General features: G+C 40.2%; 1 protein-coding gene across 1 annotated transcript in view; it reads right to left on the bottom strand.

Moving 5' to 3' along the window:
* The window catches only part of terb1 (telomere repeat binding bouquet formation protein 1), a 48,036-nt gene that overhangs the window by 2,341 nt on the left and 19,333 nt on the right, over positions 1 to 26,362 (bottom strand). The window contains exons 11-26 of the mRNA XM_034175498.1: positions 22,754 to 22,878; positions 22,518 to 22,673; positions 22,218 to 22,381; positions 22,070 to 22,140; positions 21,863 to 21,940; positions 21,105 to 21,341; positions 19,379 to 19,459; positions 19,119 to 19,184; positions 18,983 to 19,024; positions 13,914 to 13,933; positions 13,705 to 13,797; positions 13,477 to 13,590; positions 5,645 to 5,795; positions 3,925 to 4,005; positions 3,665 to 3,730; positions 3,529 to 3,570 (exon numbers count right to left, since the gene is read on the bottom strand). Coding sequence (XP_034031389.1) covers positions 3,529 to 3,570; positions 3,665 to 3,730; positions 3,925 to 4,005; positions 5,645 to 5,795; positions 13,477 to 13,590; positions 13,705 to 13,797; positions 13,914 to 13,933; positions 18,983 to 19,024; positions 19,119 to 19,184; positions 19,379 to 19,459; positions 21,105 to 21,341; positions 21,863 to 21,940; positions 22,070 to 22,140; positions 22,218 to 22,381; positions 22,518 to 22,673; positions 22,754 to 22,878 — 1,587 coding nt within the window. The remainder of the gene's footprint in view (positions 1 to 3,528; positions 3,571 to 3,664; positions 3,731 to 3,924; positions 4,006 to 5,644; positions 5,796 to 13,476; positions 13,591 to 13,704; positions 13,798 to 13,913; positions 13,934 to 18,982; positions 19,025 to 19,118; positions 19,185 to 19,378; positions 19,460 to 21,104; positions 21,342 to 21,862; positions 21,941 to 22,069; positions 22,141 to 22,217; positions 22,382 to 22,517; positions 22,674 to 22,753; positions 22,879 to 26,362) is intronic.

The raw sequence follows: 26,362 nt of genomic DNA, 5'->3' as shown, positions 1-26,362 counted from the left end.
GAAACATCCTGGATGAAAACCTGCTCCAGAGCGCTCTTGAACTCAGACTGGGGCAGCGGTTCAGCTTTCAGCAGGACAATGACCCTAAGCACACAGCCAAGATATCAAAGGATTGGCTTCAGGACAACTCTGTGAATGTCCTGAGTGACCCAGCCAGAGTCCAGACATGAATCAGATTGAACATCTCTGGAGAGATCTGAAAATGGCTGTGCACTGAAGCTCCCCATCCAACCTGATGGAGCTTGAGAGGTGCTGCAAAGAGAAATGGGCAAAACTGCCCAAAGATAAGTTTTAAGCTTGTGGCATCATATTCAAGAAGACATGAGGTTGCAATTGCTGCCAAAGGTGCATCAACAAAGTATTGAGCAAAGGGTGTAAATATTTGTGTGCATTTGATTTGTTTGTTATTTTTAATACATTTACAAAAAAAAAAAAAATACTTTTCATGTTGTCATTATGGGGTGTTGTGAGTAAAATTTTGAGGGGGAAAAAAGAAATTTACCCCATTTTCAAATAAGGCTGTAACATAAAATGTGGAAAAAGTGAAGTGCTGTGAATACTTTCTGGATAGACGAGCACTCACCTGGGCAAAACACAATGCCTGCTATTTGGAAAAGTGCAAGATAACAGAATAAGAATGTAAAACCAGAATTAAAGAATGGATAGAATGTGTGGCTGTTCATAGTGCCTAAAGTTTTGTCTGTCCTGCAAATTGAGATTGGCTAACTCAAAGCACTGGTCTGAAATATTTTGAAATCTTTACAACACCTGTATTTGAAACATGTTTCCAGAGTTTGTATCAAAATAAAGACAATGGCAAAGACAAATGGTACAGAAATGACCACTTACAGAAAGTGACCAAAAGGGCTGAAAATGATTTGACAGTGGGCCAGCCCTAACCCTCACACACTTAGCATGAACGTGCTTTGAAGTCTATGTGTCTGTGAGGGTGGATATTAGGACAGGGCCAATGTGACCAACTGTTTGAAAAAGGTTTCAAAACATTCCAGTTGATTTGTGCTATCTGGTGTTGAAATATAATAAAACAAGTGGATGAACTGGGATCACGTTGTTTTGAATACAACATGTGAAGACAAGAGTCAGTGCAGAGTCTGGTTGTGCACTGCTGTAATCCTGCACATGCACTGCTTGTTTACAGTGGAAGAACACTTGTATCAGTGGAATGGGTTTAGAAGACAAAGTGGGAGGACTAAAAAAACCTGGGGCTTGGAATATTAGGCAAGAAACAAGGTGTATGCAAAATGAATTTGGCACAGGACTACAGAGCGAGTAAATTTCAACATGACAGCACAAAATGTGCAAAGAGAGACATCTGATGACTGCTCCACATTGACGTGCACGTGAAGCTGTTGCTACATCACAGTGTGAATGAAAGCCAGAAAAGTCACAAAATAAGAAACCGAAAAACAGACCTACTGTAGGTTATTTAAGAAAAACTAATCTTTGTTAATATACTTTGTATATAACAGGCATGTGAAAGGCAAATACAGAAACATGCTTAAAATAGCCGGCCCTGGTTGGGGGTCTGGAAGGTGAAGCCCCCCCAGACGCCTAAGGGTTTTAGCCATGCTAATTTTCAATATTCAAGATTGTCAATAGTTCCATTTTGCAAGTTACGGTACTTGAATGGCATGATCAATATCATCCCAGGTTCATTTTTATTTACTTTTGCTTTCTGTGCTTTCTCTTAGCTGTGGCTGCTGCGGCCTCCATGCATTTCCTTTTAGCTGCCTGTGCCTGGGTGAAGGGCGTCGCCTCCTGTCTGTACAGCCTATGTAAATCTGAGCCATCACTTTGATTTTATTTAGTAAGTTCAATGTAAGCACATCATATAATTGTAATATATTAAAAATACATGGATGGCACAAGAAAGTGAAAACACTTATTTCCATTGTGGTCAATTTAAAAATCAAAGCTCAAAATAGAAGTAATGATAATAACAACAACAATGAAACATTCACATGAAAGCTCAGAAGCTGCGTTATTGGACACAGCAGCGTTCATTTCACTCTGTCAGCCATCGGGATGTTTCTGTTTTTCCTAAAATGTACATTGCATGCTGGGAAATGCTGAGTAAGACGTTTTCCAGAAATGCACCTGCAAACTTGCCGAGCAGGAGGAATAATAACATGCTTTTGGAGGGCGGTATGCATTTTCAAGAGGCCCAACGTCCATGCCCAGTCGCCCAAAATGACAACTATTCGCCCAAGTTAGACGAGGGCGAATAGTTGTCATTTTGGGCGACTGGATGGACGGAGAGACTCAGAAAAAATGCATACCGCACGACAACAGCATGTTATTTGCATTATTATAACTTTTTACTGAGATACACAACACGTAACGCGTACATAAAAAGTTGGCTCACTTAACTTCTGCCTTGTCACCTGGCGCGCGCTGCTGTTCAAATTCAGCAGTGCATCCTCATCAAGCTGGCTGCTTTAGCTGCTGTTCACTGTCATACTATCCATGAGAAAATCATCCGGAATATCCATAGTGGGACCAAAACACACTTCTCACCTTTTCATCTTTTCCTCTGCGAACACTTTTTTTTTTCCCTCTGCAGACAGTTCTTGGGCTGTGTGCGCTATGACGTCATTTGTTTACGCACAGTGGGCAGGTATAGCCAGATACCATCGACGTAAATCTATGATACCGGCCCAGCAACGCCGCGGTAAAGTGATATTAATTAGCAATAAAAATACAGCGATCACTATTACCGCATATGCACGGATAGACTTACAGTCATGGATACATTGATGTGTTGCTGAGACATTAAATAACATGTAACATGCCCTTTAAACACTAATTTACTGAAGATATAAGCAGAGAGCAACTCACCTAGATCTCACACCACCTCCAATCCCACAGGATGCCTGCTTTTCTGTCAATATTCCTGGCTTCCAAATCACCAGTTTGGCCCCCTTTCTATTATGTCTTTCCTCAGATTTTGACTCATTTTGTTTGGCTGCAGTTTGGCTCCATTACAAAGCAAGTTTTTTTTCATCTGACCACTTTGCAGTAATTCGGGCCCATTTTACAGTAGTACTTTATAAGCATGTGATTGTCTTAAAATGATTTTTACAACATTTAACATGCGCATTCAAAACAGACTGATTTATACCTCATGCAAACACTTTGGCAGAAATGTAAAAATGTGTAAATACACAATAATGTGCAATTCTCACATGCCTGATAATTCCAAAACATGAAAATATGCAATGTGGAAGAGAATAAAATGCTTTATCTGTCAGCACATGGTCAATGACGAAGAACAAAAGTGTTCCACAGAGTGAAAAACAGATTAATCCAGCTGTGCTGCACTGAACCAGCGTCTGCCCTGAGACTGTCAAACACTGGCTGCATTTCAACATTCTTTCTGCTGCTTTACTCATCTGCTGCCAAGAACGCTCTCAGCAGAACAGCGCCCCCACAGGCTCACAGCACACACACTACAGTATTACTGTACAGCGCATATCCTGTCTGAGGCGTGGATCCAACAGGTCGTACCTTCAGGGAGGTGAAGCTTTTTCACAGGAGTCAAGCCAAGACCTGAGAGCGGGAGTGGTTGAGTAAGTGCTGATGAATTTGTATGAATAAATAGCAACAATAAATTATGTGGTTTATGGTAATGTATTAAACATACCAGCCTTGTTAAAAGACACGAGTGTTTCTGGTTTAGCTCCTTTTTTCAGTGGAGTCAAAGTAAAACCTATGACAGATGAGCAAGGCATAGATAAATGACACCTCTACACAGGAATTTTACATATATTCAGCTTTCTGCACTTGTGTTTTGATATGGGGACAGAATTGCAATAGCTAGCTCTGTGATTGATTATATCCTGCTCCCTGCTGATATGCTCATGTTACACGGCTGTATAAAACCTCACTTAGCATGTGACTTACTTTTGTGCTTCTTCCAGAGCAGCGGTGGTTGTGGACTGCTGGCTTTCCCTGATTCTTTGCGTATGGGGGTCAGACAGACATCTGTTACAGCGCAACACAAATCACACGTTGAACAGCAATTAAGTGATAATATGTGAGCTTTCAGTAGGAGTATTAGAGCAACATGTACAGAGCAAATGTAAGAGGACTAACCACCACCACCCCCTTCAAGACATTTTTTGAAAACACTTCCTGAAGACATCTTTTTTGTTTACTTTTAATGCTTTTATTTGAAAATAATGTCAATAAAAGCATATTGAGAGCAAGAGAGAAAAACAGGCATGATTTTATCAAGCAGAATAATAAATAATTGGTGCCAATCTGGGCTTCTGCAGATGATAAAGGTGGAAGGCAAACATACAACCGCATACGACATGGTGTAAATCTGATGCTCTTCTTAAACTAAAATCTCTCCTGATACAATCTGAGCAACAAAAATAATGGGCAAGATTGTTGAATCAAATTGCAGGGGTGTCAGCAGCCACCGTCAAGGGGAGAAATTCACTCTGACATAGTTTTGAATAATCAGGTCCCATCTATCTTAGGGACCTCATAGTACCATATCACCCCAATAGAGCGCTTCGCTCTCAGACTGCAGGCTTACTTGTAGTTCCTAGGGTTTTTAAGAGTAGAATGGGAGGCAGAGCCTTCAGCTTTCAGGCTCCTCTCTTGTGGAACCAGCTCCTAATTCAGATTAGGGAGACAGACACCCTCTCTACTTTTAAGATAAGCTTAAAACTTTCCTTTTTGAAAAGCTTATAGTTAGGGTCTGGATCAGGTGACCCTGAACCATCCCTTAGTTATGCTGCTATAGACTTAGACTGCTGGGGGGTTTCCATGATTGCACTGTTCTTTCTCTTTTTGCTCTGTATGCACCAATCTCCTTTTAATCATTGGTAATTGATCTCTGCTCTCTTCCACAGCATGTCTTTTCCTGAATTCTCTCCCCTCAGCCCCAACCAGTCCAGCAGAAGACTGGTTCTGCTGGAGGTTTCTTCCTGTTAAAGGGAGATTTCCTTCCCACTGTCACCAGGTGCTTGCTCATAGGGGGTGGTTTTGATCATTGGGGTTTTTTCTGTAATTATTGTATGGCTTTTGCCTTGCCATATAAAGCGCCTTGGGGCAACTGTTGTGATTTGGTGCTATATAATAAAATTGATTTGACATGGAAAAAGAAGCACAAGGATCCCTGGAAGAAATGTAAATAATGGCAATTAATTGTGATTTATTGTGTTATTGTGAATGATTTACACTGACTGTGGTGTTAAAATGCGAGAAGGAATTTTCAGCACCATAAGTGTACGGTATACCTCACACTATGACTTTTTTGCCTGGTCTTGTGTGTGTATGTACGTATATGACGTAAAGGTCTAGTCCATGATAAGACAACCCCATAATTTCTCAGATGTAGTTCCAGTTTATAAAAAGAAAAAAAAAAATTATATTCAAGCCAGTACACTGAAATCATCAGCACAAAATGATTTCAAATTGATGCAACAACTTGCATCATGCATATTTTCTGTCCAAAACGTTCTCTTTATTCAGTCAGCACCAGAGAAAAGCATTGAAATATAGAAGATGAATGACCATATTATCTTCCAAAGCATAATTATAGAACTAATTTAAGATTAAAATCTACACGACCCTGCACAATTTACTGTAAATCCAAATACTGTCCTACCACTCCAGTGTTCCTGCCTTTGCTGTGACTCTGCCATTAAATCCCTCTCGGATGTGGGTCTGTCTGATCCGTGGTGCTGTCTCGGTTCCCTCTCCTGAACATAAGGCTGTCGTGTCGAGTCCTGAAGCGAGCCGTTGCCTCCTGGAGAACTCTGTGCAGGTCACAGCTGTTGTGGCAGGAGCTTTGAGAAATGAGAATGTGCGACTGGTCACCTCCTCAAATGGAACGACACAAGCTTAAAGGAGAGAACGAACATGACAAGGCATTAGGCAGCAGACCCAAGTTTGGTTTACAGTGCATCTAGAAAGTATTACACAACGCTTCACTTCTTTCCACATTTTGTTTATGTTTAACAGCCTTATTCTACAATGCAGGAAATTCCCCCCCCCCCCCCCAATTCAATTCACAACACCCATAATGACCCTGAAGTTTTTTTTTTTTTAATTTCTGCACGATTATTAAAAATGTAAAAACTAAGAAATGACATGTACATACACCCCCAACTTCACACTTTCTTTGTTTGTTGCAGGTATTAAAACTCTAAGATAATCTTTCACACTGATGACAGCACTGATTCCCTGAGCCCACGTCAATAAAATAAACTATGTAGAGGACCACATAATTAATTTTAAAACATGTTTATAAAAAATTAAACATAAATTCTGCATGAACTCTATAACAATCTTTAAAATAATTCAGGATTAAAGCTGTATAAAAAAAAAAAAAATACAAATCTGAATTGAGTACAGCCGAAAAAAAATTCTACCCTGATACATCTGGTATGTGAAGCTGAATTTTCATCGACAGCTGGTATCCCCACCTTACTTATCTCACGGTCCAGCAACTATCTGAACAGAAGAAACACACCCATTGAAGATAGACAGGAACTGATGGCACTGGGGCAGAAAAAGATGGAACTCCAAAACAAAACTCAACACATGAATCCAAAAGCAACTGTACTGAATGTACTGCACACGGTTTACCTTTTTCTATCAGCAACATTTAATCTTCTTTGGTACACTGTTCATCGCTGGGGCAGGTGGCCTTGAACAACTGACTAAAGTAAAGAAAACCAGTAAGACATCAACAACATCATTTAGTTTTAGTTTAATGGAGCTGAGGACTCGACTGGCCTGTCAGCAGCATGCAGCTCTCTGTCTCCCTCTAATGGACGTAAATGGGAGGATGAGGCGACCCTTGTGCATTTGCACAGAGAACTTCGTGAAGCAGCCATGACAGGTTCTTGCCCAAGAACCTTAGGTTCAGCTGGGGCCACTGGAGAATACCTGACCTTTTCCTGAGAGACACAAAAAGGCACAGGATGTCTGCAGGTACCTCTACCCAAAATCTCCAAGCTACACTGCACTAACATTGTTCCCAGCCACAATTTACCACAAGTGCTACTACTCTTCATAATCCCTGCTTATCTTCACCTTATGCACATCTACTTGCTTTGGCTGTCCCTCCTTATTTGTGGCATCAGGGTGAACAGAAACTGGGAACAAAGGCTGGACTGGGGTCACAGACGGCCGATGTAGCTTTTCCACTGAATCCATTTGGTGTATGTCTTCCATCTCATCATTGGCCTCCTGAATATGAGATCCAGCGCACATCATCAGTTGCCGTGTAACTAACATACTGGGGTGATGTGTGTGAATGCATGTCTGACCTTTGTCTGTTTTTTCTCCAGCAGCTGAACCCTCTGCAGCAGCTCTCTGGCTGAGCTCCTGTATTCTTCTATGCGTGTTAAAGTGTCTTGTGTTTCTACCAGGCCAGGTACGCCTAAGGACATCGCTTCACAGGTGACAACAAATTATTAGGACAACTTGACATTCACCACCACAAACAGTGTCCCAAAACAATTCCACAATAACCCTGGAGTTCACCAAGAGCCACACAAAGATGGTAATAGCCCCGAGGGTGTGTGTGTGTGTGTGTGTGGGGAGGGGCGCAACCCACTACGGAGGACATCAAGCTCGTTTCTGAGAGCTTAAGGAACTGTCATGATTTTATGACCCACTGCTGTACTGACAACACAAAGATCCCATACCAATGTGAATACCAGCATCTAGTGCATCAGCAGAGAAACTGTTTTCTGACTGATTGGTGCCTGCTTACAGTTTAGATGGTTTGAGGTACAATTCTCATTTCAGTAACACTACCTGTTCTCAACCTCAACAGAGTATCACATGTAATTGTATGGAGAACTAAAGTGGGTTAACTTTAAAATGTGTCATTTATATAATAAAAATGTTAACTGGTATTATATTCTTCTCGTTGTTCAGAAGCGTCTATGTACAGCAGGTAAAATAGGTACTGAACATGTCACCATTTTTCTCAGTAAATATATTTCTAAAGGTGCTACCGACATGAAATTTTCACCAGATGTCAGTAACAACCCAAATAATCCATACATGCAAACAAACCAAAACAAAGAAGTACAGAAATTAAGTTATGTGTAATGAAAAGGAATGGTACAGGAAAAAAATGAATATTGAATATGCTTACTGAAATTTAATACTTCATACAAAAGCCTTTGTTGGTAATGACAGCTTCAAGAAGCCTCCTGTATGGAGAAACTAGTGGCATGCATTGCTGAAGTGTGATTGTGGCCCATTTTTCCACACAGTCAAATCTTGAAGGTTACGTGGACCTCTTCTACAAACTTCTACAATTTTATACTGGATTCAAGTCAGGTGTTACACCCGGGCCTAAGGGTAACCCGCGGCACAACAAAAGAGCGACACCTCCTCCTTCCAGCCCTGAGGATGACTAACCACAAGGTCTGCAGTCCAAAACATAAAGTTATCTTTCTTAAATAAAAACTTCAGGGTGGAAAAAAAGGCCAAAATAAGAAAAAAAAACATCTTCCAAAACCCCCGCTCTTATCAAGTGCTCAAACAAAACAACCACACAAAATAGTAGAAAACAGTGTCAAAATAAAATGGCTTCTCACCCCTACTAACAAAAGTGTTGGACTGGTTTACAAAACTAAATGGTTACAAAATGTACAAAAGTAGACCAAAAAAAAAGAAAAGAAAAAAAGTGCCCTCAGACACACACAATATCTGTTGGGAGCAAAGAGAAGGTGGAACCCTGAGTGTTGGTTTCAGCCTTCCTTATAAAGCTGGAGCATCACTGCTGGACCAATCAGCTGGTGCCATCTGTACAAGCTCACCTGAAGAAAAAAAAAAAAGGAAACACACAGCACACAAAATGCATAGCGCCTCACCTAGGTGGGGAGGTTAAACAAACCCACACGTCTCAAAAATACTAAATATGACCTCAAGGTCATAACATCAGGTGGTTGGCTGGGCCATTCAGGCAGCTTTATTTTCATTCTCTGAAACCACTTAAGAGTTTCCTTGACTGTGTGTCTGGATGTATTGATGAGAAGTCCACCCTTGTTTCATCTTCATCATCCTGGTAGATTTTTATCAAGAATGTCTCCATATATTTGTCCATTGATCTTTTCTTCAATTATATGAAGTTTGCTGGTTACATATGCAGAAAAACTGCCCCACACCATGATGTCCCCACCTCCAAACTTCACTGTTGGTATGGTGTTTTTGGGGTGATGTGCAGTACTATTTATGCTGTGTATTATGGCATCCAAAGAGTTCAAATTTAGTCTCATCAGACCTGACTATATTCTCCCATTATTTCACAGGCTTGTCTAAATGTTGTGCAGCAAACTTTAAATAGCTTCAACATGTTTTTTTCAGATATGGAGTCTTGCCTGGTGAGTGTGGATACAGGCCATGGCGGTTGAGTGCAGTTTCGTTGCTCCCTGCAAGTGGTCCTTGGCTCTTTAACAACTCTTCTGATAACTGTTATCACTCCTCTGTCAGAAATCACGTGAGGAGCACCTGGTCATTGCCGCTTTATGGTGAAACAATGTTCTTTCCACTTCTGGATTATGGCCCCACAGTCCTCACTGGAACGTTCATAAGTTTAGAAATCTTTCTGTAACCAATGCCATCAGTATGTTTTGCAACACTAAGGTTGTGAAGATCTTGAGAGAGCTCTTTCGTTTTACCCATCACAAGGTGTTCTTGTGTGACACCTTGGTAATGAGACACCTTTTTATAGGCCACCAGTTGGGACTGCATCAGCTAATATTAATTTGCACTGACAAGGATCAGGATTGCTTTCTAATTATTTAGATTTTAGTTGGTGTCTTGGCTTTCCATGCCTTTTTGCACCTCCCTTTCTTCACGTGTTCAATAATTTCCTTGTGTCATTTCACATTATTACACAACTTAATTTCTGTACTTATTTGTTTTGGTTTCTTTCTACAGTGCCCTCCAAAAGTACTGGACCCTTTGGTATTTCACACAGTTTAATTTATTTTTCCTTTTTCAAATACAAAGTGTAAATCACACTTCTCAATATAAAAATGTATAAATTTTTATTCCTTAAACACAAACTCAACACAAATCTCTATGACTTGATATAAATTAATACAATATAAAAGCCAAGATGATGGGTTGCATAAGTAATGGGCCCCTTCCATGTAACACCTGTAAATAATCAGTTTTATTGCCAGTTTTCTTCAAACAAGTCAGGGGATGTATACATGAACATTTCCAAGTCACTGAATACGTCTTGGACTTTATTTACATCAGTTATGAAGAAATACAAACAGTCAGTGGTGGGCACACTTCCGATAATCCGATAACAGATAATTATCGAAGATAATGTTTTCTTTATTGGATTATCTTTTTAGATAACTTTAAAAACCATTATTGGACCAATTATCTTCCGATTAATCTTTGTCCGATAACTTTTAAACCGATAAACAAAGGTGAACAGCGACAAACATCTTTAAAATTAGTTTAGCACTCACCTGTTAAAAGTGTTGTAACAGACGCACAGCTATAACCTTTGCAAACAGAAGAGAGCCACTTACATAAAAAGCATCTCAATCCTCTGCAGACCAAGGAGAAACAGCCGCAAAAGAAAAAAAACATTTCCTTTAACACCATACCAACAGGCTGTCGATATCACCTAAGTCATCCAGAGGCATGCATTTTTAACTTATGGTTCAAATTTTGGACAAGTTATTTAAAATTACTGTCATGTCTGAAGTTTTATTAACTGAAAATATCAGATATATGTTTTAGTTTTAAAGTAATGTGCTAATTTTTAAGGTTTTGTGAGCACATCCTGTGACCCGCAATGCATTTTGGGTAGGATGATGTAATCTCAGTACATCACGACAGGACAAATGCATTTCAGACACTCTGTTCAGGCTCCACGGACAACAGCATTAAACTCTAGTGCCTAAAACTCTCTTGAATATTTCTCTGCGTTTATAGATGTTGGTTTTATTTGCGTTTGTTAAATTCCACGCATTTTAAATGTAGCAGACAGGGATTACTGTATCTGGAATTTTGTTTTCAAGGCCTCTACTGCCATCTACTGGTCAGTAGTGTTCACTAAGCATGTGGGAACCAGTAGATAGCAGTGTTCTATTTATTTTGGCCCCGGTTATGTCAGATGATTGTCAAATCAACTTTTTGGCTTTGCAAATGGCTTTTTTGTGTGTGCAATGAATGTATACATTATACAAGTTTCACTTTTTTAATGGAATTACAACCTATTTCTTTTTCAAATTCTCCCATTTTTTGCATCCAGCCTTATTTCCTTTAGAAATTTCCTTGACAAATAATATCAGTCTATTAGGACGTCAGGTTATGTGTTACACATATACATGTGTGTGTATATATTTTCCAACTTATTCCCATTGATGAAACTTTTCATTTTCTGCCTGAAAGCTTATTAGATGAGTGTGTTCAGGGCTCCGTTTTTTACAAAATACACACACGTTACAGACCTTGAAATCCAACAGCAGGGATTGATATTATCCAAAGATTTATGAACATACAAATTAACGTGCTTACACTTTATCATGATTTTCTCCGTTGTGAGATATAAAAGTGTCTTATCGTAGCGTTCGTGTGTATGTGCATTATAACGCAGCGCACGAGCGACGTTACAATATTCTTCAGAATGACAACATATGCAACATGCATCCAGCAGCATACACGCTGCTGTCATAGACAACTGCCTGTAAAGTTTTTTTGGCAAGTTATAACTTTCTAAACAGCGTAATTTGTAATGAAATCCGCTTCATTTATGGCTCTTTTGGCACCATGTTTGTTTTTTCAGAGACAGCAGTAAGCTCCTCCTACCCCTCCAAACGGAGGGATTTGTAGCCCTTCGCCTTCCCCTCCGCCTCGCTCCAAAAGAGAGACTCAGCCAGTGTTTAGCAGAGGCACTTTTACCCAGAATCCTTTGCGATCTGTCTGTTTGTTACAAAACCTCAGAATTAGTGCATTATGTTGGGAAAGTGTAAGTACACGGACCCACAACAGGGGGCGCAAATGAACGGACAATGGAATAGGTCAAATAACACACTTTACTGTTGTGAATACGCACAACAAGGACAACAGATCACAATAAAGGGACAAAGTCAAATTCACACAGGTGTCGTGTGGGCAGGCTCGAAGATAGGAGACACCTCTCCAAAGTAGAACCGGAACCACACGGTTTCCTTCCGCCACCAGACCCCGGGAATACTGGAGCCGCCAAGTCCCGAACTCCCAGGTGGCCACTGCCTCCGCGTGTCGGACTGGTACTGCTGGCGAGGAATAAAGAACAGTTAAAAGAGGGCGCGTTCGCACCCAGGAATCCGAACGATTGCTAAAAAAGCAGTTTGAACATAATAGTTTTGAGTTTGTAGCGTCAACAGCAGATGCTACTATTATTGTGAACACCCCTTTTCTATTTTTTTTTTTTTTTTTACTAATAGTCCAATTTCATAGCCTTAAGAGTGTGCATATCATGAATGCTTGGTCTTGTTGGATTTGTGAGAATCTACTGGTACATTGTTTCCCATGTAACAATAAGAAATATACTCAAAACCTGGATTAATCTTTTAGTCACATAGCACTACTATTATTCTGAACACTACTGTATGTCCACAGGCGGTGCTACAAAAAAAAAAAGTGTACCATGTCCTGAGAAGAATGAATGGTAACTTGTTTTTTCTCCAAACTGGAATCATCCTTACAGAAGAGCTGGAGTGTCTTCCACAAAAAAAAAAAAAAAAAAAAATTGCTCGGACAGGGGCTGATCGGTATGGGCAGTACGTTAGCTAAACTCATAACATAGAATGATTTACACCAAACTCACCCAAGTTGAGAATGAACTGCATACCAAAATTTGCCTGGAATTCTGCACTAGGCCCAATGTGAGAGCAGCTGGGAGTCTGACCAGACTCTGGAAAAAAATGTCTGAACTGATGTGTCTGCCTGGAGGACAAATTATAGCTGCTTCAAGAAGTGACTTGAGATGTGTTTAGTTGAATAATGATCCCTAGCAGCACAAAGCAGCACTAAAGTTGACCAGGTATGAGAGCTGGCTTCTGTCTGAAATAATTAATCTCACAATCAACCATTCAAGGACAAGTGGAAAACTCAATTTCTTTTTAATTGCACAACAAAAAGCAATAATGTAAAAACAACAGAACATGCAGCAGAAGTGGCTATCAACAATGTCAACAAGTACTGAACTGAGTTTAAAGTATTGGATTAAAGCAGTTTTTTTCCCCAACTTGTAATTCGAAACTCTTCATTAAAGGAATGACGGAGGATCTCGGACCCAGGATCACGTGTAATCAAGGCTGGGATTGTCTTTCTGGAAAATGAAAAGTGGGGGGAAAGTGATTAATCTCAGCGCACTCTGCAAAGCCTAAAAAGCCGGTTTGAGGAAAATTATCTTTGTACCATCAGCTGCTTGTATTCTTTGCCAGGTCACATTAGTACGTCCACGCTGGAAGGGATATGACCACAGAATAAGTTCCATGAGTAACCGTATCTCTTCACTCCGTGCAGAAGGTAACGTACCTCCTCCTGACTAAAGTCCTTTCTTTTCCTTCTCTAAGGATATAATAAACAAAAGGAAAAGAAAAAACAGATTCAAAAACAATGCTCTGTTTTATTACCTTTGCTTTGTTTCCGATTCTTTATGTTACTGTAGTGGTACTACGGTACAGATGGAGGGCAGAGTTGATGATTGCAGTCACTTTTCTCATCCTTGATTCTATGTCTCAGACTGTAGCGTGCACTCCTGACATTGAAGAGCTGCTAGAAATCCCAGCAGGGAGTTAAATAAACTGTTTGTCACAGAAAGATATTTTATACTCTTACAGTGCAACAGAGATCTCCGTTATCCTTCAACTCATCATCAAGAGCTGAGGTGCCCTGCTGTTCTCTCTTCTTTCTGCATTAGACAAGGCAGATTAAAGCTGTTTGTGAGTGTGACCAATGTGACAAAGACTGGGTGGCGCAGCCTGGATAAGAGATTTGGCACCACATTCAACAAAACAACAGGTTTTAGTCTAAGCACACTATACATCTATGACTTGTGAGAAAACAAAAGAACAGTGAGAGAAAAAGGATAAGAGAGAGTGACAAAGTTCCCTGTACTGGTAACCACAGCTTGGAGAGCAAAAATATCAATGAGTGGGTGAGTGTGTGAGTCTATCCTAGCTAGCATGTGTAGACAATAACTTAAAAACAACAAATGCTATCACCCTGTACCTCACCAAATTAAAAGAGCACTAAATAAGGTCAAACCGTGCCACATCTGGTGAACTTTGACACACCCGTTCAATCAAAACAGGAACTTTGTTTTTCCTTTGTAAATTCCAGACAGGTAGTGCCACCTGGATTGATGGCTACTAAATGCTAAGTAAAATGTTAAAAATGACAAGCTGCAGTTGAACTCACATGGACCTATCTGCCTTCTGAACGTATTATGGTGTATCTGGAAAGTATTCACAGCGCTTCACTTTTTGCACATTTTGTGATATTACGTGATGCCTTATTTAAAAATGGATGAAACTCATTTTTTTCCTCAATTCTACAAATAATACCCCATAATGATAATCTGACTGACTTATTTTAAGATTTTTGCAAATTTATCAAAATGTAAAAAAAAAAAAAGAAATAATGAGTACATAAGTATTCACAGCCTGCTGTGAAGCTCAAATTGAGCTCAGGTGCATCCTGTTTTCACTGATCATCCTTGAGATGTTTCTGCAGCTTACCTGGAGTCCACCTGGGGTAAATTTAGTTGACTGGACATGATTTGGAAAGACACACACCTGTGCACATATAAGGTCTCACAGTTGACAGTGCATGTTAGAGCGCAAACCAAGCATGAAGTCAAAGGAATTGTCTGTAGACCTCCGACACAGGATTGCCTCGAAGCACAAATCTGGGGAAGGGTACAGAAACATTTCTGCTGTTTTGTAGGTCCCAATGAGCACAGTGGCCTCCATCATCCATAAATGGAAGAAGTTCAGATCCACCAGGACTCTTCCTTGAGCTGGCCGCCTGTCTAATCTATGATTGGAGAGAAGGGCCTTAGTCAGGGAGGTGACCAAGAACCCGATGGTCACTCTGTCAGAGCTCCAGCAACCTTCCAGAAGGACAACATTCTCTGCAGCAATCCACCAATCAGATCTGTATGGTAGAGTGGCCAGACAGAAGTCACTCCTTAGTAAAAGGCACCTGAAGGACTCTCAGACCATGAGAAACAAAATTCTCTGGTCTGATAAGACAAAGATTGAACTCTTTAGCGTGAATGCCAGGCATCATGTTTGGAAGAAACCAGGCAACATCCCTACAGTGAAGCATGGTGGTGGCAGCATCATGCTGTGGGGATGTTTTTCAGTGCCAGGAACTGGGAGATGAGTCAGGATTGAGGGAAAGATGAATGCAGCAATGTACAGAAACATCCTGGATGAAAACCTGCTCCAGAGCGCTCTTGAACTCAGACTGGGGCAGCGGTTCAGCTTTCAGCAGGACAATGACCCTAAGCACACAGCCAAGATATCAAAGGATTGGCTTCAGGACAACTCTGTGAATGTCCTGAGTGACCCAGCCAGAGTCCAGACATGAATCAGATTGAACATCTCTGGAGAGATCTGAAAATGGCTGTGCACTGAAGCTCCCCATCCAACCTGATGGAGCTTGAGAGGTGCTGCAAAGAGAAATGGGCAAAACTGCCCAAAGATAAGTTTTAAGCTTGTGGCATCATATTCAAGAAGACATGAGGTTGCAATTGCTGCCAAAGGTGCATCAACAAAGTATTGAGCAAAGAGTGTAAATATTTGTGTGCATTTGATTTGTTTGTTATTTTTAATACATTTACAAAAAAAAAAAAATACTTTTCATGTTGTCATTATGGGGTGTTGTGAGTAAAATTTTGAGGGGGAAAAAAGAAATTTACCCCATTTTCAAATAAGGCTGTAACATAAAATGTGGAAAAAGTGAAGTGCTGTGAATACTTTCTGGATAGACGAGCACTCACCTGGGCAAAACACAATGCCTGCTATTTGGAAAAGTGCAAGATAACAGAATAAGAATGTAAAACCAGAATTAAAGAATGGATAGAATGTGTGGCTGTTCATAGTGCCTAAAGTTTTGTCTGTCCTGCAAATTGAGATTGGCTAACTCAAAGCACTGGTCTGAAATATTTTGAAATCTTTACAACACCTGTATTTGAAACATGTTTCCAGAGTTTGTATCAAAATAAAGACAATGGCAAAGACAAATGGTACAGAAATGACCACTTACAGAAAGTGACCAAAAGGGCTGAAAATGATTTGACAGTGGGCCAGCCCTAACCCTCACACACTTAGCATGAACGTGCTTTGAAGTCTATGTGTCTGTGAGGGTGGATATTAGGACAGGGCCAATGTGACCAACTGTTTTGAAAAAGGTTTCAAAACATTCCAGTTGATTTGTGCTATCTGGTGTTGAAATATAATAAAACAAGTGGATGAACTGGGATCACGTTGTTTTGAATACAACATGTGAAGACAAGAGTCAGTGCAGAGTCTGGTTGTGCACTGCTGTAATCCTGCACATGCACTGCTTGTTTACAGTGGAAGAACACTTGTATCAGTGGAATGGGTTTAGAAGACAAAGTGGGAGGACTAAAAAAACCTGGGGCTTGGAATATTAGGCAAGAAACAAGGTGTATGCAAAATGAATTTGGCACAGGACTACAGAGCGAGTAAATTTCAACATGACAGCACAAAATGTGCAAAGAGAGACATCTGATGACTGCTCCACATTGACGTGCACGTGAAGCTGTTGCTACATCACAGTGTGAATGAAAGCCAGAAAAGTCACAAAATAAGAAACCGAAAAACAGACCTACTGTAGGTTATTTAAGAAAAACTAATCTTTGTTAATATACTTTGTATATAACAGGCATGTGAAAGGCAAATACAGAAACATGCTTAAAATAGCCGGCCCTGGTTGGGGGTCTGGAAGGTGAAGCCCCCCCAGACGCCTAAGGGTTTTAGCCATGCTAATTTTCAATATTCAAGATTGTCAATAGTTCCATTTTGCAAGTTACGGTACTTGAATGGCATGATCAATATCATCCCAGGTTCATTTTTTATTTACTTTTGCTTTCTGTGCTTTCTCTTAGCTGTGGCTGCTGCGGCCTCCATGCATTTCCTTTTAGCTGCCTGTGCCTGGGTGAAGGGCGTCGCCTCCTGTCTGTACAGCCTATGTAAATCTGAGCCATCACTTTGATTTTATTTAGTAAGTTCAATGTAAGCACATCATATAATTGTAAATATATTAAAAATACATGGATGGCACAAGAAAGTGAAAACACTTATTTCCATTGTGGTCAATTTAAAAATCAAAGCTCAAAATAGAAGTAATGATAATAACAACAACAATGAAACATTCACATGAAAGCTCAGAAGCTGCGTTATTGGACACAGCAGCGTTCATTTCACTCTGTCAGCCATCGGGATGTTTCTGTTTTTCCTAAAATGTACATTGCATGCTGGGAAATGCTGAGTAAGACGTTTTCCAGAAATGCACCTGCAAACTTGCCGAGCAGGAGGAATAATAACATGCTTTTGGAGGGCGGTATGCATTTTCAAGAGGCCCAACGTCCATGCCCAGTCGCCCAAAATGACAACTATTCGCCCAAGTTAGACGAGGGCGAATAGTTGTCATTTTGGGCGACTGGATGGACGGAGAGACTCAGAAAAAATGCATACCGCACGACAACAGCATGTTATTTGCATTATTATAACTTTTTACTGAGATACACAACACGTAACGCGTACATAAAAAGTTGGCTCACTTAACTTCTGCCTTGTCACCTGGCGCGCGCTGCTGTTCAAATTCAGCAGTGCATCCTCATCAAGCTGGCTGCTTTAGCTGCTGTTCACTGTCATACTATCCATGAGAAAATCATCCGGAATATCCATAGTGGGACCAAAACACACTTCTCACCTTTTCATCTTTTCCTCTGCGAACACTTTTTTTTTCCCTCTGCAGACAGTTCTTGGGCTGTGTGCGCTATGACGTCATTTGTTTACGCACAGTGGGCAGGTATAGCCAGATACCATCGACGTAAATCTATGATACCGGCCCAGCAACGCCGCGGTAAAGTGATATTAATTAGCAATAAAAATACAGCGATCACTATTACCGCATATGCACGGATAGACTTACAGTCATGGATACATTGATGTGTTGCTAACTGAGACATTAAATAACATGTAACATGCCCTTTAAACACTAATTTACTGAAGATATAAGCAGAGAGCAACTCACCTAGATCTCACACCACCTCCAATCCCACAGGATGCCTGCTTTTCTGTCAATATTCCTGGCTTCCAAATCACCAGTTTGGCCCCTTTCTATTATGTCTTTCCTCAGATTTTGACTCATTTTGTTTGGCTGCAGTTTGGCTCCATTACAAAGCAAGTTTTTTTTCATCTGACCACTTTGCAGTAATTCGGGCCCATTTTACAGTAGTACTTTATAAGCATGTGATTGTCTTAAAATGATTTTTACAACATTTAACATGCGCATTCAAAACAGACTGATTTATACCTCATGCAAAACACTTTGGCAGAAATGTAAAAATGTGTAAATACACAATAATGTGCAATTCTCACATGCCTGATAATTCCAAAACATGAAAATATGCAATGTGGAAGAGAATAAAATGCTTTATCTGTCAGCACATGGTCACTGACGAAGAACAAAAGTGTTCCACAGAGTGAAAAACAGATTAATCCAGCTGTGCTGCACTGAACCAGCGTCTGCCCTGAGACTGTCAAACACTGGCTGCATTTCAACATTCTTTCTGCTGCTTTACTCATCTGCTGCCAAGAACGCTCTCAGCAGAACAGCGCCCCCACAGGCTCACAGCACACACACATACAGTATTACTGTACAGCGCATATCCTGTCTGAGGCGTGGATCCAACAGGTCGTACCTTCAGGGAGGTGAAGCTTTTTCACAGGAGTCAAGCCAAGACCTGAGAGCGGGAGTGGTTGAGTAAGTGCTGATGAATTTGTATGAATAAATAGCAACAATAAATTATGTGGTTTATGGTAATGTATTAAACATACCAGCCTTGTTAAAAGACACGAGTGTTTCTGGTTTAGCTCCTTTTTTCAGTGGAGTCAAAGTAAAACCTATGACAGATGAGCAAGGCATAGATAAATGACACCTCTACACAGGAATTTTACATATATTCAGCTTTCTGCACTTGTGTTTTGATATGGGACAGAATTGCAATAGCTAGCTCTGTGATTGATTATATCCCTGCTCCCTGCTGATATGCTCATGTTACACGGCTGTATAAAACCTCACTTAGCATGTGACTTACTTTTGTGCTTCTTCCAGAGCAGCGGTGGTTGTGGACTGCTGGCTTTCCCTGATTCTTTGCGTATGGGGGTCAGACAGACATCTGTTACAGCGCAACACAAATCACACGTTGAACAGCAATTAAGTGATAATATGTGAGCTTTCAGTAGGAGTATTAGAGCAACATGTACAGAGCAAATGTAAGAGGACTAACCACCACCACCCCCTTCAAGACATTTTTTGAAAACACTTCCTGAAGACATCTTTTTTGTTTACTTTTAATGCTTTTATTTGAAAATAATGTCAATAAAAGCATATTGAGAGCAAGAGAGAAAAACAGGCATGATTTTATCAAGCAGAATAATAAATAATTGGTGCCAATCTGGGCTTCTGCAGATGATAAAGGTGGAAGGCAAACATACACCGCATACGACATGGTGTAAATCTGATGCTCTTCTTAAACTAAAATCTCTCCTGATACAATCTGAGCAACAAAAATAATGGGCAAGATTGTTGAATCAAATTGCAGGGGTGTCAGCAGCCACCGTCAAGGGGAGAAATTCACTCTGACATAGTTTTGAATAATCAGGTCCCATCTTATCTTAGGGACCTCATAGTACCATATCACCCCAATAGAGCGCTTCGCTCTCAGACTGCAGGCTTACTTGTAGTTCCTAGGGTTTGTAAGAGTAGAATGGGAGGCAGAGCCTTCAGCTTTCAGGCTCCTCTCTTGTGGAACCAGCTCCTAATTCAGATTAGGGAGACAGACACCCTCTCTACTTTTAAGATTAAGCTTAAAACTTTCCTTTTTGAAAAAGCTTATAGTTAGGGCTGGATCAGGTGACCCTGAACCATCCCTTAGTTATGCTGCTATAGACTTAGACTGCTGGGGGGTTTCCCATGATGCACTGTTTCTTTCTCTTTTTGCTCTGTATGCACCAATCTCCTTTTAATCATTGGTAATTGATCTCTGCTCTCTTCCACAGCATGTCTTTTTCCTGATTCTCTCCCCTCAGCCCCAACCAGTCCCAGCAGAAGACTGGTTCTGCTGGAGGTTTCTTCCTGTTAAAAGGGAGATTTCCTTCCCACTGTCACCAGGTGCTTGCTCATAGGGGGTGGTTTTGATCATTGGGGTTTTTCTGTAATTATTGTATGGCTTTTGCCTTGCCATATAAAGCGCCTTGGGGCAACTGTTGTGATTTGGTGCTATATAAATAAAATTGATTTGACATGGAAAAAGAAGCACAAGGATCCCTGGAAGAAATGTAAATAATGGCAATTAATTGTGATTTATTGTGTTATTTGTGAATGATTTACACTGACTGTGGTGTTAAAATGCAGAGAAGGAATTTTCAGCACCATAAGTGTACGTTATACCTCACACTATGACTTTTTGCCTGGTCTTGTGTGTGTATGTACGTATATGACGTAAAGGTCTAGTCCATGATAAGACAACCCCATAATTTCTCAGATGTAGTTCCAGTTTATAAAAAGAAAAAAAAAATTATATTCAAGCCAGTACACTGAAATCATCAGCACAAAATGATTTCAAATTTGATGCAACAACTTGCATCATGCATATTTTCTGTCCAAAACGTTCTCTTTTATTCAGTCAGCACCAGAGAAAAGCATGAAATATAGAAGATGAATTGACCATATTATCTTCCAAATGCATAATTATAGACTAATTTAAGATTAAAAATCTACACGAACTGCACAATTTACTGTAAATCCAAATACTGTCCTACCACTCCAGTGTTCCTGCCTTTGCTGTGACTCTGCCATTAAATCCCTCTCGGACTGTGGGTCTGTCTGATCCGTGGTGCTGTCTCGGTTCCCTCTCCTGAACATAAGGCTGTAGTGTCGAGTCCTGAAGCGAGCCGTGGCCTCCTGGAGAACTCTGTGCATGTCACAGCTGTTGTGGCAGGAGCTTTGGAGAAATGAGAATGTGCGACTGGTCACCTCCTCAAATGGAACGACACAAGCTTAAAGGAGAGAAAGAACATGACAAGGAATTAGCAGCAAGACCCCAAGTTTGGTTTACAGTGCATCTAGAAAGTATTCACAACGCTTGACTTTTTCCACATTTTGTTATGTTACAGCCTTATTCTACAATGCAGGAAATTCCCCCCCCCCCCCCAATTCAATTCACAACACCCCATAATGACATGAAGTTTTTTTTTTTTAATTTCTGCAAGATTATTAAAAATGAAAAACTAAGAAATGACATGTACATACACCCCAACTTCACACTTTCTTTGTTTGTTGCAGGTATTAAAAACCTCTAAGATAATCTTTCACACTGATGACAGCACTGATTCCCTGAGCCCACGTCAATAAAATAAACTATGTAGAGGACAACATAATTAATTTAAAACATGTTTATAAAAAATTAAAACATAAATTCTGCATGAACTCTATAACAATCTTTAAAATAATTCAGGATTTAAAGCTGTAAAAAAAAAAAAAAAAAAAATCTGATTGAGTACAGCCGAAAAAATTCTACCTGAACATCTGGTATGTGAAGCTGAATTTTCATCGACAGCTGGTATCCCCACCTTACTTATCTCACGGTCCAGCAACTCTGAACAGAAACACACAATTGAAGATAGACAGGAACTGATGGCACTGGGCAGAAAAAGATGGAACTCCAAAACAAACTCAACACATGAATTCCAAAAGAAATGTACTGAATGTACTGCACACGGTTTACCTTTTTCATCAGCACATTTAATCTTCTTTGGTACACTGTTCATCGCTGGGGCAGGGGCCTTGAACAACTGACTAAACGTAAAGAAAACCAGTAAGACATCAACAACATCATTTAGTTTTAGTTTAATGGAGCTGAGGACTCGACTGGCCTGTCAGCAGCATGCAGCTCTCTGTCTCCCTCTAATGGACGTAAATGGGAGGATGAGGCGACCCTTGTGCATTTGCACAGAGAACTTCGTGAAGCAGCCATGACAGGTTCTTGCCCAAGAACCTTAGGTTCAGCTGGGGCCACTGGAGAATACCTGACCTTTTCCTGAGAGACACAAAAAGGCACAGGATGTCTGCAGGTACCTCTACCCAAAATCTCCAAGCTACACTGCACTAACATTGTTCCCAGCCACAATTTACCACAAGTGCTACTACTCTTCATAATCCCTGCTTATCTTCACCTTATGCACATCTACTTGCTTTGGCTGTCCCTCCTTATTTGTGGCATCAGGGTGAACAGAAACTGGGAACAAAGGCTGGACTGGGGTCACAGACGGCCGATGTAGCTTTTCCACTGAATCCATTTGGTGTATGTCTTCCATCTCATCATTGGCCTCCTGAATATGAGATCCAGCGCACATCATCAGTTGCCGTGTAACTAACATACTGGGGTGATGTGTGTGAATGCATGTCTGACCTTTGTCTGTTTTTTCTCCAGCAGCTGAACCCTCTGCAGCAGCTCTCTGGCTGAGCTCCTGTATTCTTCTATGCGTGTTAAAGTGTCTTGTGTTTCTACCAGGCCAGGTACGCCTAAGGACATCGCTTCACAGGTGACAACAAATTATTAGGACAACTTGACATTCACCACCACAAACAGTGTCCCAAACAATTCCACAATAAACCCTGGAGTTCACACAAGAGCCACACAAAGATGGTAATAGCCCCCGAGGGTGTGTGTGTGTGTGTGTGTGTGGGGAGGGGCGCAACCCACTACGGAGGACATCAAGCTCGTTTCTGAGAGCTTAAGGAACTGTCATGATTTTATGACCCACTGCTGTACTGACAACACAAAGATCCCATACCAATGTGAATACCAGCATCTAGTGCATCAGCAGAGAAACTGTTTTCTGACTGATTGGTGCCTGCTTACAGTTTAGATGGTTTGAGGTACAATTCTCATTTCAGTAACACTACCTGTTCTCAACCTCAACAGAGTATCACATGTAATTGTATGGAGAACTAAAGTGGGTTAACTTTAAAATGTGTCATTTATATAATAAAAATGTTAACTGGTATTATATTCTTCTCGTTGTTCAGAAGCGTCTATGTACAGCAGGTAAAATAGGTACTGAACATGTCACCATTTTTCTCAGTAAATATATTTCTAAAGGTGCTACCGACATGAAATTTTCACCAGATGTCAGTAACAACCCAAATAATCCATACATGCAAACAAACCAAAACAAAGAAGTACAGAAATTAAGTTATGTGTAATGAAAAGGAATGGTACAGGAAAAAAAATGAATATTGAATATGCTTACTGAAATTTAATACTTCATACAAAAGCCTTTGTTGGTAATGACAGCTTCAAGAAGCCTCCTGTATGGAGAAACTAGTGGCATGCATTGCTGAAGTGTGATTGTGGCCCATTTTTCCACACAGTCAAATCTTGAAGGTTACGTGGACCTCTTCTACAAACTTCTACAATTTTATACTGGATTCAAGTCAGGTGTTACACCCGGGCCTAAGGGTAACCCGCGGCACAACAAAAGAGCGACACCTCCTCCTTCCAGCCCTGAGGATGACTAACCACAAGGTCTGCAGTCCAAAACATAAAGTTATCTTTCTTAAATAAAAACTTCAGGGTGGAAAAAAAGGCCAAAATAAGAAAAAAAAACATCTTCCAAAACCCCCGCTCTTATCAAGTGCTCAAACAAAACAACCACAAACCATAGTAGAAAACAGTGTCAAAATAAAATGGCTTCTCACCCCTACTAACAAAAGTGTTGGACTGGTTTACAAAACTAAATGGTTACAAAATGTACAAAAGTAGACCAAAAAAAAAAGAAAAGAAAAAAAGTGCCCTCAGACACACACAATATCTGTTGGGAGCAAAGAGAAGGTGGAACCCTGAGTGTTGGTTTCAGCCTTCCTTATAAAGCTGGAGCATCACTGCTGGACCAATCAGCTGGTGCCATCTGTACAAGCTCACCTGAAAAAAAAAAAAGGAAACACACAGCACACAAAATGCATAGCGCCTCACCTAGGTGGGGAGGTTAAACAAACCCACACGTCTCAAAAATACTAAATATGACCTCAAGGTCATAACATCAGGTGGTTGGCTGGGCCATTCAGGCAGCTTTATTTTCATTCTCTGAAACCACTTAAGAGTTTCCTTGACTGTGTGTCTGGATGTATTGATGAGAAGTCCACCCTTGTTTCATCTTCATCATCCTGGTAGATTTTTATCAAGAATGTCTCCATATATTTGTCCATTGATCTTTTCTTCAATTATATGAAGTTTGCTGGTTACATATGCAGAAAAACTGCCCCACACCATGATGTCCCCACCTCCAAACTTCACTGTTGGTATGGTGTTTTTGGGGTGATGTGCAGTACTATTTATGCTGTGTATTATGGCATCCAAAGAGTTCAAATTTAGTCTCATCAGACCTGACTATATTCTCCCATTATTTCACAGGCTTGTCTAAATGTTGTGCAGCAAACTTTAAATAGCTTCAACATGCTTTTTTTCAGATATGGAGTCTTGCCTGGTGAGTGTGGATACAGGCCATGGCGGTTGAGTGCAGTTTCGTTGCTCCCTGCAAGTGGTCCTTGGCTCTTTAACAACTCTTCTGATAACTGTTATCACTCCTCTGTCAGAAATCACGTGAGGAGCACCTGGTCATTGCCGCTTTATGGTGAAACAATGTTCTTTCCACTTCTGGATTATGGCCCCACAGTCCTCACTGGAACGTTCATAAGTTTAGAAATCTTTCTGTAACCAATGCCATCAGTATGTTTTGCAACACTAAGGTTGTGAAGATCTTGAGAGAGCTCTTTCGTTTTACCCATCACAAGGTGTTTCTTGTGTGACACCTTGGTAATGAGACACCTTTTTATAGGCCACCAGTTGGGACTGCATCAGCTAATATTAATTTGCACTGACAAGGATCAGGATTGCTTTCTAATTATTTAGATTTTAGTTGGTGTCTTGGCTTTCCATGCCTTTTTGCACCTCCCTTTCTTCACGTGTTCAATAATTTCCTTGTGTCATTTCACATTATTACACAACTTAATTTCTGTACTTATTTGTTTTGGTTTCTTTCTACAGTGCCCTCCAAAAGTACTGGACCCTTTGGTATTTCACACAGTTTAATTTATTTTTCCTTTTTCAAATACAAAGTGTAAATCACACTTCTCAATATAAAAATGTATAAATTTTTATTCCTTAAACACAAACTCAACACAAATCTCTATGACTTGATATAAATTAATACAAATATAAAAGCCAAGATGATGGGTTGCATAAGTAATGGGCCCCTTCCATGTAACACCTGTAAATAATCAGTTTTATTGCCAGTTTTCTTCAAACAAGTCAGGGGATGTATACATGAACATTTCCAAGTCACTGAATACGTCTTGGACTTTATTTACATCAGTTATGAAGAAATACAAACAGTCAGTGGTGGGCACACTTCCGATAATCCGATAACAGATAATTATCGAAGATAATGTTTTCTTTATTGGATTATCTTTTTAGATAACTTTAAAAACCATTATTGGACCAATTATCTTCCGATTAATCTTTGTCCGATAACTTTTAAACCGATAAACAAAGGTGAACAGCGACAAACATCTTTAAAATTAGTTTAGCACTCACCTGTTAAAAGTGTTGTAACAGACGCACAGCTATAACCTTTGCAAACAGAAGAGAGCCACTTACATAAAAAGCATCTCAATCCTCTGCAGACCAAGGAGAAACAGCCGCAAAAGAAAAAAAAACATTTCCTTTAACACCATACCAACAGGCTGTCGATATCACCTAAGTCATCCAGAGGCATGCATTTTTAACTTATGGTTCAAATTTTGGACAAGTTATTTAAAATTACTGTCATGTCTGAAGTTTTATTAACTGAAAATATCAGATATATGTTTTAGTTTTAAAGTAATGTGCTAATTTTTAAGGTTTTGTGAGCACATCCTGTGACCCGCAATGCATTTTGGGTAGGATGATGTAATCTCAGTACATCACGACAGGACAAATGCATTTCAGACACTCTGTTCAGGCTCCACGGACAACAGC

Source organism: Thalassophryne amazonica, chromosome 8 (genome assembly GCF_902500255.1).
Source record: "Thalassophryne amazonica chromosome 8, fThaAma1.1, whole genome shotgun sequence".
Classification (NCBI taxonomy): domain Eukaryota; kingdom Metazoa; phylum Chordata; class Actinopteri; order Batrachoidiformes; family Batrachoididae; genus Thalassophryne; species Thalassophryne amazonica.
The sequence above is the reverse complement of the archived record's forward strand: the minus strand, read 5'-3'. Positions and strand labels throughout refer to the sequence as shown.